This window comes from Sardina pilchardus, chromosome 20 (genome assembly GCF_963854185.1).
Source record: "Sardina pilchardus chromosome 20, fSarPil1.1, whole genome shotgun sequence".
NCBI lineage: Eukaryota > Metazoa > Chordata > Actinopteri > Clupeiformes > Clupeidae > Sardina > Sardina pilchardus.
This window is the reverse complement of record NC_085013.1, coordinates 30,438,000-30,450,845: the sequence shown is the minus strand read 5'-3', so window position 1 is coordinate 30,450,845 and position 12,846 is coordinate 30,438,000. Positions and strand designations below refer to the sequence as shown.

At 40.8% G+C, this 12,846-nt stretch overlaps 2 protein-coding genes across 3 annotated transcripts; both read right to left on the bottom strand.

Annotated features, from left to right (window-relative positions):
- Nucleotides 1–1,626: 1,626 nt before the first annotated feature.
- si:ch73-170d6.2 (uncharacterized) lies at nt 1,627–4,370 on the bottom strand. Its single transcript, XM_062523633.1, has one exon. The coding sequence runs from the start codon at nt 4,367–4,369 to the stop codon at nt 2,675–2,677; it is 1,695 nt and encodes a 564-aa protein (XP_062379617.1). The 5' UTR covers nt 4,370; the 3' UTR covers nt 1,627–2,674.
- A 291-nt stretch (nt 4,371–4,661) lies between these two features.
- LOC134068103 (verrucotoxin subunit beta-like) lies at nt 4,662–11,904 on the bottom strand. 2 transcript variants are annotated; one of them, XM_062523631.1, is made up of 4 exons: nt 11,864–11,882; nt 8,154–8,269; nt 7,495–7,609; nt 4,662–7,153 (listed from the first exon to the last, which is right to left on the bottom strand). In XM_062523631.1, the coding sequence occupies exons 3-4, from the start codon at nt 7,592–7,594 to the stop codon at nt 4,662–4,664; spliced, it is 2,592 nt and encodes an 863-aa protein (XP_062379615.1). In that variant the 5' UTR covers nt 7,595–7,609; nt 8,154–8,269; nt 11,864–11,882. The 2 variants fall into 2 exon arrangements, with proteins under 2 accessions (XP_062379615.1, XP_062379614.1); XM_062523630.1 differs by lacking the exon at nt 8,154–8,269 and having other exon boundaries at nt 11,864–11,904.
- Between the last annotated feature and the right edge of the window lie 942 nt (nt 11,905–12,846).

The window sequence follows — 12,846 nt, the reverse complement described above, 5'->3', positions numbered from 1 at the left end:
AAATAAACATACACTGCCCTATGCTGATCAATAATAAACAATGCAGACATGATTTATGAGTTACATAGATGTCTTAGATAGAGGGGTGGTGTGCACATCCAAAAAAAAAAAAGAAATCCACAGGCGCTAGACAATAGTATCAGATAAGAGGAAGGTTGGTTGACACATTGTTTTATACCCTGAAAAAATTGATTTACTTGAAAATGCAACGTTTTGTTCACTTCAGATCTTCATCAGGTATTGAGAACAATTGCCTCTGAAGTTCACCCCAGAGATCTGGTATATTGAGACTTTTTCTATGGGAAAATAACATGGGGCTCTTGAATTATCGCACCTTGCAAACGTACCATAAGCGCAGTGATATCATATGCAGCATCTGAAAATAGTCCCCATAGACAGCAAGCAGTAGTAGTGCCAGTAGTTTGCAAGTTGCCTTGATTATTACGCCAGATGAGAATGTAGTTCCATGTCAAATCAGCCTAGAAAAACGGCAGGTTTCATTTTCAGTTGGTCTTATTGCACTTTCTAACTTGAGAGGAGACACGTTTTAAATGGAAAAATTACCAGAAATCTTAGTCACTTTTAAACATGAAGCTAGCAGGCGAGAAGCTAATGGTCTAATCCGATTCAATGATCTATGCTAGGCTGAAGCAAAACGTTGTATCGCCAGACTCACAGAATGGCTGGATGAACGGGAACAAGGTAAATATCGATTGTTTTGCTCGAGGGGAGGTGGAAAATGAGCGTATTTCCAAAAATGGCGGAATATCCCTTTAAACTCTTACAGGGATGAGGAAGTTGGCAATGCAGACGTTTTGTGCCACCGGGTTTTGTTCTCTGCCTGCGAGTGGATTCTGCAATCTTCGGTACGTGAAGACGGCACACTTTGATCTTTGCTACCCCAGAGCTAACTTACAATGCAACTTGGCAGTGTGCTTCAATTAACACCAGGATCTCCTTATATGGGCAAAGATGGCAGCTTTGGTTTCTTTTTTGTAGGCGACCTTCAGAGGTCTATTGGTGAGACAGCTTATATCACATGACCGCAGAAAGGTACAACTCTCTAGGCACTGGTTTACATGTATTGCATTAAACCACAAGAGTCAATAACTAATAAAAAAAATACTAATGTAAACTGTATACAAACAGGCAAACACTCATAAACAGTTTTGTGCAAACTCGGTGCAAACACAGCCCTGGTTCCAGCAGCATCTTCATACACCGCTGAGGCCAGAGCAATAGAGCCCAGAACTAATGATCAAACTCAACCCAACACTTTTATCATGCAGATTAGTGTGATTTAGTGTGTGTCATTCATTAATATGCATAACTTCTGATGGCAGTACATCATGTGATGTGAGATGTGACATTGTGAGATGTTTTGACCGTTTATGCCATTTACTTACTTAATAATTCATCCATAAACAACTTAAATACTTGGGTCAATAATGAAAAAGACCAGTCTCTCCTTGTACTGCTGATCTTATACTAATGGTGGATGTTGGTTGGTTTTGCCAGCCTGTGTGACCAATCATATAAAGGACGATAGACTCCACTTTACTAACCTTACAGTTCAATGGATTTCTATGGAGGGCATGTTTGGATTTCCAAATATTAAATCTCCAATAAATCCCACAATATGGAGCTGATATCGGAGTCATCTTCGCGACCACTGGGTTTAGCGCTTAAGCACAGGAGACCAATTATTCAAGACCAAAGCAGTGAAGAACTGTGCTGTCAATTACTATAATATTGCTTTTATTTAGCATAAGTCATACAACATTTAGTCCAGCATCGTCAGGCATAATACAGAGTGATCACACTACACTCTGATTGCTGTGAACTGAAAGTGGAATTCAGCTGAATTTGGTCCCCAGTGTCTATGAGTACAAAGTAAAAGACAACAAAATATGAGGAGAAAATGATAAAGCAACATTTTACCAATAATCTAAAATGTCATGTATGCAATTGTACTTTTTCCCAACACCAGATAGCTGTAAGTCATAAAAGAGCACAAGTTTAAGAACAGCATCTATAATCTGGCAAATGGTTGCAGAATTGAACATGAGTCAATATTAAAAGAATTACTTTATGATTACACAGACCTTGAGCAAAGAGATATATGAATGAATAAAGTTAAAATAAAGAAGGTAATGTGCTAAATAATGTTTTTGAATTTCCTCTGATCTGGAACTTGGTCCTGGTGGTCTTGAGTGTGTTTGCATCAATGAACCTGAGGCGACGGGTGTGAGTGTGGCAGATTAGGAGGCCAGAGAGGTGTATTGGGGGGGGGGGGGGGGGGTGAATTGAGAGGGTAGGTGAGGAGTATTTTTAAGTTGATTCGTGTTTGGAGGACAGGGGTGATGTTGTGACGGTGGGTGGTGAGAAGGAAGGCAGCTGAGTTCTGGACGTGTTGGAGTTTATTGTTAGTTTTATTAGGAAGTCCATAGCAAATGCTGTTGCAGTAGCCTGCAGGTGATGAGGGCATGGATGAGTGTTTCAGCTGCGGTGAGGGACGGAGGCGTGCAATGTTGTGGAGGTGACAGAAGACAGTTTTCATGACGTGGTGATATGAGGTTAGGAGAGGATAGGGTCAAAGGTTATGGTGGTGCTGATGCTGAGTTAGAAGGTTTGGATGAAGCGGGTGAGGGAGTATAGCCTGATCCTACCATACTCATTCAAAGTGTGACAAAAAATCTGTGAAAAGCCCCTTTGCATTTGATTTAAACTTCTGCCATTTTGACTTCTCTTTTTCAGTTAGATTGGCTCTCTCTGCCACCTTCTGCAGGAGGACTGCACCTTGTCTCACTTCCTGCAACTCTTTAATGCGCTCCTTAAATCCGGGCTTGGCCTCCTGCTCCTCTGACAGTATCAGGAGATCGATGTAATCTGGAGTAGACAAAGGATCTGGACGAAGGGCAATCTCTGCCAGGCGTCTCAGACATTTGGTTACAGTGTCCATAATTTGTACAACTTTCCCCTGCACCTGCTCATATTCTACTCTCAGCTGCTTAATGATTTTCTGCATACTCATCTTCTTCCCCATTGCTGCTTCATATTTACTCTTCAGTTCCTGATACGTCCGCTTCTCTGTTATACGTTTGGTATCCCATTTGTAGGTCATGTTAAAATGAACACTCCATACGCATTTTCCTGGACACACTTTGCATATTCCATATTTCATTGCAGCACATCCGCGTTTGTTCTCATCTTTTGGTATTCCACAAGGATAGTGGCATGTGAAGTTACATCCATGGCAGTTGGTGATGAACTTTCCTGATGGAATATCAATCTTCTCAGATTTTTCTACCTCTACTTCAAATTCAAAGTCTTTATTCTCCTTAATGTGAGTCTCATGGTTTTCCAGTGCAGCTTTTGTGGTGTTTATTTCCTCCAGTTTTGACAAACCCATTCGAATCATTGGCTGCAACCCCTGAACAGTTGCCTCAAGCTGCCGGCGCTCTTGCAGTACTTCTTTGGTCAGGGTCAGACTCTGGGGTTGCATGCTGTCTAGATGAGTGAAGAATTTGTTCATACTGGCTTTCCCCATTTTCCAGAACATGTAATCAAAGTTGTCGTCATCACTGCTGGCTTCTTTATTTCTGGCAAAAAGCACAGAGTTGTTGAATTTGAAATGAAGAGGGGCGCGTTCTGGGCCTGCAGCACATGGGATGTCAGCAGCTTTGATTGCCTCCAGTACTGGGGGTGATTTGCCATCAGCAAAGGTGACCAGAACAATGATGCTGTTGGCAATGTCCTTTCCAAATATGGAGAGGATGGCATCAAAGATATATTTCTGTGTGTGTGTCAGACGAGCCAATGCAGACTGCACTACAAAACACACTGCATCAATGCTATCAATTCCACCCTGAAGTGAGAAAAAGTTTCTTATTTTTTCTGTGATTTCTTTGTCTTGTTTAATTCCCCGGGTGTCCCCAAACCCTGGCGTGTCGATGATGGTGAGAGAATATGGAACTTGGAATTCATCTGTGTGGTGAATATGGTAGGCGGTCACCTCTGCAGTCTGACTGCATGCCTGTGATTGGTTGGTTTCTTCATGTATCAGTTTAAATCTATAATTGTCCTCCCATTCAACCCCAAGTATGTAGTTGATCATGCCATTTATGAGGGTGGTCTTACCAGATCCAGTGGCACCAACAACCATGATGGTTTTGTTTGATGCACTTTTTGTTGGTGCACTTCCAAAAACCTTTTGGTTGAGATTGCCATTTCCTCTTGTTTTCAGTAGGTAGACTGGTGGATCTCTTCCGATGGAAGTGAACTTTGTCGTATCCAGTGGTCCTTTCTTAGTTATAATCTGTAACTCCTCACCAGGCTGACTTACTCCAACACCAGCATCTGTGTGCATCCTGATGTAGTATATTGTGTTTTCTTTAAGGTTATTCAGAGTGAACGTGTACACCTCCTCCTTGGTGTCTTTACGCTGCCACTCTTTCCTGCTCTCCCTGAACTCAATGATGTAATGCTTTACAGAGTTACAATGTTGGACAGATGGGGTGCTCCATGTCAGGGTGATAGAGTTTGCTTTCACTTTAGTCACTTTTAACTCAGTTGGTGGACCGACTGCTTTGAGGGTCACAGCTCCGCAGATGTCACTGCTGACAGTATAATTGAGTTGGCTCACAGCTGTAGCTCTGATCTCATATATCTGGCTTCAGTCCTGACAGAGTTACTACCTTTTGGTTCCTCTGCACTGGGTGGGATTTCCATTCAGTCTCCTGATTCTGTTTCTCTCTGTATTCTACTCTGTACTCTACAGTGGCAGAATCTGGGTCAGACACCTGAACTGTTACACTGTCATGTGAAACATCAGTAGTGGTTGGAGTGGCAGGTTTTGATGGAACAGCTGTGGGGGTTATAGCACTGCAGACTTCACTGCTGACAGCATAGTTGAGTTTGCTCACAGCTGTGACTTTAATCTCATACTCGGTCTCTGGCTTCAGTCCTGGCAGAGTTGCTGCTTTTTGGCTCATCTGCACTGGGTGAGATTTCCATTCAGACTCCTGTTTCGTTCTGTATTCAATGGCATACTCTTTGACAAATTCATATAGTTGGTCTGATGGGATGCTCCATGTTAGGGAGATAGAGTTTGCTTTCACTTTAGAGACTTTCAGCTGATTTGGTGGGCAGACTGCAGTTAGGGTTTTAACAATGCCTACTTCACCGTTGACAGCGTAGCTGAGTTTGCTCACAGCTGTGGCTCTGATCTCATACTCAGTCTCTGGCTTCAGTCCTGACAGAGTTGCTGCCTTTTGGTTCTTCTGCACTGGGTGAGATTTCCATTCAGTCTCCTGTTTCGTTCTGTATTCAATGGCATACTCTTTTACAAATTCACACAGTTGGTCTGATGGGATGCTCCATGTTAGGGAGATAGAGTTTGCTTTCACTTTAGAGACTTTCAGCTGATTTGGTGGGCGGACTACTCTAAGAGTTACAACTCTGAAGATGTCACTGCTGACAGCGTAGCTGAGTTTGCAGACAGCTGTGGCTCTGATCTCATACTCAGTCTCTGGCTTCAGTCCTGACAGAGTTGCTGCCTTTTGGTTCTTCTGCACTGGGTGAGATTTCCATTCAGTCTCCTGATTCTGTTTCGTTCTGTATTCTACTCGGTACTCTACAGTGGCAGAGTCTGGGTCAGACACCTGAACTGTTACACTGTCATGTGAAACACCAGTAGTGGTTGGAGTGGCAGGTTTTGATGGAGGAACAAAGTGGATTGCATCATCACATCCATCTTCATATATGAAAATACATGCCCCAGGATGACTCTCATCGTATTTTGAATCAACTATGAACTTGGTGTCATCACTGGTGCTCATCTTCTTCAGTTCTTCAAACAGTTTCAACTGTCCCCTCATTTGTTGTCTAATATCACTGGAAAGCCAATTATTGTTTCTACCCTGTAGATCAGATGATTCTAGAGATGTTTTCAACATTCCCATTGGTTTGAGCTCATTTGTCAGTTTCAACAGGAAACTATCAGGCTCATCTAGAGAGGTAAATGAAAAGCTCACAACATTTCTGACATCTACATCATTCAAGAGGTCATCCAGATCCACATCCATTGGTACATCCAGTTTCTTCAGTTGCTTGAGGAAAGATTTCAGTGTATCCGATTCCTTCTCCTTGCTTGTGAGCCACTGATCCAGGTCTTTGCTGTTGAAACAAGAATTCTCATGTGCCTTCAGCACATCTAAAAGGGCACTCTCCTCTTTCCCACCCCCTCGGATTGAAGGAAGCACTGACCCGAGCCTCTGTATGAAGTCAAGCTTGTACTGATGGCACATCTGCCTATACTTCTCAACCTTCTTTGCCAGGGCAGGACATGCTGCTGCTGCAGTGTCTCTCAGTATGTCTCTGCATCTCATCTCTGTGTTGGTAAAACTCTCTATGGTGTCTGATGAGTATCTGATCAGGTCATTGCTGATGTCTCTTACGAGTCTTGCAGCTCTTGAATCCAACTTGCACAGAGGGTACAGCCACACCCTGAGTGGAACAGCATGTTCTCCATTCTCTCCCAGCATGTTTGGAAGGTCTCTGTAAACTCTCACAGCTTCACTGAAGGACCTTGGGTTGGTGGGTAACTTAAAATCCCCATGAAATGTGCAGCTTAATTTTTCAACTGCTGATTTCTCACTTTCATCCATGTCAAGGGATGCCTCAGCATCTACTGTGAGGAATTTCAGTTTATTGAAGGTGAGGTTAGCATCCTCCTCCACTTGTTTCTTCTTATCCTCTGAGGATGATTCTCTGTCAAACACAAAGTAGGCACCAGCTCCGTACAAGATGGCAGTCACAACATGAGTGGCAGTGTCATCTTCAAACACGTTAGGATGAGACACCTGTCCACGAGCCAGGTGAGACATTGTTAATGTTTCAGATTTTGTGGTTGTTTTGTTCTGAAGAGTCACACGGGCTTCTTTGTGAGATTTCTTTGTGTCTTGGAAATATCTAGCTGATCCTTCCACATCCACCAGTCCTCCCAAGAGACTCAGTTTCAGAGAGCCAGAGATCTTTAATGAATTTGACTTCTCGTCAATTGTGTCTGATGTTGTGACATTAAATTCGGTTTTGTTTTGCTGCTGCACACTTGTGTTCTTCTGTAGCTGCTCTTGATCCCATAAGGTTATACCTGTTGAGTTAAGTTAAGTAATGTTATACCTGTTGACAAATGTATTATGCTGTAGAAAGTAAATATTTCAGTCCAAATTTAAGGGGGGAATTCTCCCATTCACGAGTCTGACAACTTTCTGGTTGCACTATACGTCATTAACCACATTAGTTCAGACTACTGAAGTTTGGAAACTATCATGGTCCAAATTTACAAAGTACTATGTAAGTACGATGGTATTAGGAAACAGTCATAACTTAGATGTTGGTTAGTTGAACGATGCATTGCACCATGTTACGGGATATGCACCTCCAGTTGTTACAATATTAACTAATATACTCAGCACATCCATGGAGTCCTACCTGGAATAAGAGCGTCCTTCCGGCAGTCGTACAGCATCCCGAGCTGGAATGGTCTTCCCAGGGCTGCCATCTCCATGGTGTCATCGCCACATGAAGCCATGATAATGGATTCCAGCTGGAAAACAAAATGCATGGTTATGTAAATAATCTCAGTTCTATACAGTTCTCAGTTGAAAGGGAACACAAGTCGTTAACACACTCAAATGCCTTATGCCGTATCGTCGATGATCACATCGTGTTAGAGGCATTGGCTCAATTGCCAAATGCAGATGTGAGAGCCTCACCCCTCCCATGATTTCCATCACAGTCAGAGGACCAGTGTGCAGGGTTGGACCCAATAGCCGATACAGCAATTTAAACAAAAAAGAGACTTTAATGACAAACGTGGCATGGAAAGGATCACACCGCACTGTGTCACTTACCTGTCATATCACCAAAGTGGATGTAGTGGAGAGACCTATTGGCCCTACCTAAATGAAGCGAGTGAGATCCTATTGGCCCTCCCTAAAGGAAGTGAGTGAGATCCTATTGGCCCTCCCTAAAGGATGTGAGTGAGATCCTTCCATTTGCAAATGGAAGACCCCTGATGGTATCCTATTTTATCATTCATTTCATTCATTCATTCATTCTTTCATTTCATTTCATTCTTTTTCATTTACCTCTCTAGAGCAGCCTGATAGTTTCCTGTTGTAACTGTCAAATGAGCTCAAACCACTGGGAATGTTGAATCATATTTTGTTGTACACGGTGCTGTGAAAAAATGTTTGCCCCCTTGCTAAATTTGAATGAAAAGAGGAATATAAAAACATCTTTTAGAAAATCCAACCTTTAAGGACATCAATTTCCTTTATGAATGAAGACTGTATCATAAATAAATAAATGTTTTCGGTAACACTTTATTTTAATGTGTCGCTGTTACAGTGTACCTACCTAACAAGTACTTGTACTTGCATTATGCATTTGTGGGTACCTACTAGGGCTGGGATAAATGATTATTTTTTAAACGATTAATCTAGCGAATATTTTTTCGATGCATCGATTAATCTAACGATTCATTTTTTCAGTTCGATTCGATTTCGATTCGATTCGATTATCGATTATCTCCCCACTAATTGACTAATTGCAATATATACATGTTGATTTACATATCTGAATGAAATAAAACATTGCAATGTATGTTTATTGCTCTTAAAATTCCAAAATGAAAGACTATGCAAGTGCAAAGTAATACATTCTAAGTCAGAGGTAGCATTCAATAAAACCTTGAAGCCTTGAAAACACTGGGAGTGTTGTCAAATTGAAGGGGACAAGATCCCAACTGTCATCAATAAAATGACAAGTTAAGTAGGCTTATTTTAAGTCTTTGGGACTTTGGGGCCATAGGGCCCATACACATACTGTATACCCCCATCAAATCATCATTATGATTATCATTATTATAATAATTATTATGCTGTATTAAGTGTACTTTCACTTCAAAGCAGTCAATGTTTTAAATGCTAAGATTGTTCACAAAAAGTTTGTGAAAAAATCAGAGACTTTAGGCTTTAGTAAATGTAAGATACAGTATAATTACAATAGCTTTTGCATGGTTGCATGATAAATACAGTAGCCTACTTCTGAAAACAACAGCAATAATATGGGTGCTATTGTTTTGGGATGTTTCCCTCATGCAAGCATCAAACTCGGGTAGGCAAATGGAGACAAAATTGACATGCTTTTTAATGAAATTCCATTTGAATCTCTGAATGTAAGGATTCAGGAAACACGTACCAACTTTAGTCTATGTATTACGGCCGAGCAGATAGGCATAAATCACTGATCTGGAGATTTTTAGATGAAAGACTAAGGCTACAATATTTTGACCATATTCAAATTTGACTGAACTATACTCTGCTCTGTATCAAGAATCCACGTTGTTCTATTAAATGTCGTTAAATAATTAAACAGCAGGTTGAACGGAACTTGCCACCAACGTTATCGATTAGTTTCAGTTTCTGTCGCGCAAACACGCACATGCATGCATTCAATGAACGCTCATACCAACACTTCATTGTGTTGCTGTATGTTTATTCACATCGAATTAGCAAGTATTTCTTCCTGATTGCTGAAACTTTTGTTTTCTTTTTCTGTCGGGCAGCGGTTGCTTCATCAATTGCGCAGCAAATTATCGGGTGAAGCACTGAGCCTAATTTCACTCCACGCCTCACAGACCAGCAGTCTCTCTACATTGCGGACCGGTGCAGCTCCGTCCGCGGCCCATAGTTAGAGAAACGCAGTAGAGGAACGAGTGCGTGCTGCAGTGCCTTGCACTTTTGAAATTCTGAGGAGTCACTCACGTTGCCGCCAACCTTGTTTTGATTTTGACGACGTGTCGATTCGCATATTTTGAACCGACGTATTTTTTGCGTCGAACTAATCGGTTAAGTCGATGCGTTGTCCCAGCCCTAGTACCTACATATAGTTGTTACATTGTAGTATTGAGTGCTTTTACAAAACTTTGCCAATTTGCCTACATTTTTCATTAGACGCAAAGGGCTGGCCTGAGACCTGCTGGATGGGGTAAATCCAGCCAAGGCCTCATTGTCCTCAGTGTACATGTAACAGCTGCACTGCTACACCTTTGTTACTCTTTGATATAGTGGAATAAAAGTCTTTGATGTCTTGGAACATGTCTGCCATTACCCTACGTATAGCACATGCATCCACTGTGTTGGTACACACATATTACTCTTCAATGCAGTGGCATAAACCCATTAAAATGAAGTGTACCAGTTATGTACATTGAATCTATCATGACCAGATTTAACCCATCCAGCAGGTCTCAGGTCAGCCCTTTGCCTCAGATGAAAAATGTAGGCAAATCGGCAAAGTTTTGTGAAAGCACTCAGTATTACAATGTAACAACAACTATATGTAGGTACCCACAAATACATAATGCTAGAACATTTTAGTACATGTTGTTAGACAGGTTGTACCACTCAACCTAATTAGGTAGGTACACTGTAATAGCGACACATTAAAATAAAGTGTTACCATGTTTTCCTTAAAATAATGTGGGCATAAGTATTTCCACCCCTATGTTAAATTCCCAGAGGAAAGCAGATTTTTGTTTTTAAAGGCAAGCTATTTCATCCATTACCTTTTGAATAAATAGATTCTGTATGACCATACCCCACCTTAATCATTAACAGTAAAGGAACACGTCGCCGTTTTATGAAATTGGGCGATTAGAATTGGCACATTTTTAACAGACATTTATGGATTTATTGTACAAAACAATGTCATGTATCACAGGTCACCTCGGCGATCATTATTCTTTGATGTCAGAGTAATACAATTCGAAAATGCACCTTCATATTACACCACAATTTATAAAGGAACGAAGTTTAAAAAGAAAAACACAATACTGTATATCAGATGGATGACACAAATATCTAGTAAGACAAAACAAGATTTCTACCATAATTCCCAGTTAAATTAAATATTTCATGGCGCTATTGCACTGTACAGCCATCAGATGACGCCATTTCACTGCTTGCTTTTAAATCCACAAAAAAACTGGAGTGTTATGCCATGCTGCCATCTAGTGGCCTGAAATATGTACTGTAGCCCATCTACTAGAACAGAGGCAACCGCTGAATAATCTTGTACTTCCTTGCCAATTATTTGTGTAATCCATACGATATATTGTGTTTTTCTTTTTTTAAACCAAATGATCGTATTCCTGCTGTATATATGTTGTACCAAAATGTAGTTTATTATCAAAGAGAAATGGTTGCTGGCATAAGTCAGTGGAGTCCATTTGACCACATAATTTACATATTGTAATATGTGTTGAATGGAAGTCAATGGAAACCGTAAAGCAGTAAAATAGCAGTGACCAAACTAATCTGACTCCACCCATGGAAACCCAGAATCTGAGACCCTGTATCTGGTATTCAGGTCCATGAAGCAGCAGCCTGCCAGATTGGCTGGTAACCTATAGGTGTGGCCCACGTCCATTCCAGTGTATTTGTGCCATCTGGGCTGGGAGTTACGACAGACAAAGGCTAAAATGACAAACAACTAAATAATGGAATTGTTTGGGCTATTAATAGGCTATGGCCTATTTGTTTAGTCAAAATACACACTTCAGATGTAGTCCATAGACACTGTTTTTGGCCACAAAATCCCTTACTGCTTTGGACTCTTTTTCGTTAAAAACTAAATATAGTATTCAAACAAAATCTATATCATGTAGGCTAAAGCAGATCGATTTTTGTAATGCTGATATTCACCCAAGACCAGTTATTGTTTGAACCTACAAATGCCTTCTCATGAATATACTGTAGCAGCTGAGGAAAGTTGAACACCATGCATGACTGACCTTTAGAGTTACAGATGAAACTCTCTCTCCTCCTAAGTCTTTCTTCAGTCCCACTGAGTGGAATGGCAGCTATCTAAGGAGAACAGCTTTATCAGTGGAGATGCAGAGAGTGAAACTTAGTTTAGTGGGGAAACAGAAAATGAAACCTATTTCAGTTGGAGGCAGAAATGAAACGAATAGTGTGTAAGGAGTGTAGTGCTGTGGACCCCAAACTACGACCCTCCCAAACATGCCATTGGGCCGCACAGGTGTATGACACAGTATGTTAAATTATTATCTCCGTAATTCTATGGTAATTTCCCCCATTCATTCTAAACAGTACAAACGTAATACTTTTTGTGTCCACTGGTGGTTGTTTTGGCGCTGTTTCAAGTTTGCCATTGAAAATGGAATTAGGCCTGCAGACAATGTATTCTAAAGTATTCTAAATGTATATGGCAATTGTCAATAGGCTTAACTTCTGCTCAAGTCATAGTTCTGGAACTTTCTGGGATAATTATTTCTGTTTAGTCACTTGTCCAAACATTCATCCAAACACAGCATAGTTTACACAGTTCTCGCCAGGTGAGTGAAAGTTAGAATGGTGGTCATTTCAGATTTAATTTTCCAGCACTTCATAAAACTCTCATACTTCAGTTCACACAGTTTTAATAAAATATACATTTAGGAATACTAAAGTCTTTTATGAATATTATTTTCATTTGAGCTATTTACGTGTTCCGTATTTTATACTGATGAAATGGTGGCAATACAAAATAAACACAGCTAACAATGGTATTAGATTGCACTAGCCTATGATTAAATATATGATATATAAACAAATAAATCATATTAAATAAATAATGAATGCATCTTGCCTGTGCTGTTGAGGTGTCCTCGATCATATGGCAACCTTGACAGGGACAGCAAGGAGGCGGGCAGTGTGCAGCCATTTTTGCCCATCAATGGACCTGTCAGGGTTGCGGCTCCAACCAAGACCCAAA

What these genes read in the sequence shown, in the direction of transcription:
- si:ch73-170d6.2 (XM_062523633.1), bottom strand. Translation starts at nt 4,369, where the DNA reads ATGCACACAGATGCTGGTGTTGGAGTAAGTCAGCCTGGTGAGGAGTTA.
- LOC134068103 (XM_062523630.1), bottom strand. Translation starts at nt 7,594, where the DNA reads ATGGCTTCATGTGGCGATGACACCATGGAGATGGCAGCCCTGGGAAGA. An exon ending in GAAGGACGCTCTTATTCCAG is followed by an intron (nt 7,154 to 7,494) that starts GTAGGACTCCAT and finishes TTAACTCAACAG; the next exon opens with GTATAACCTTATGGGATCAA.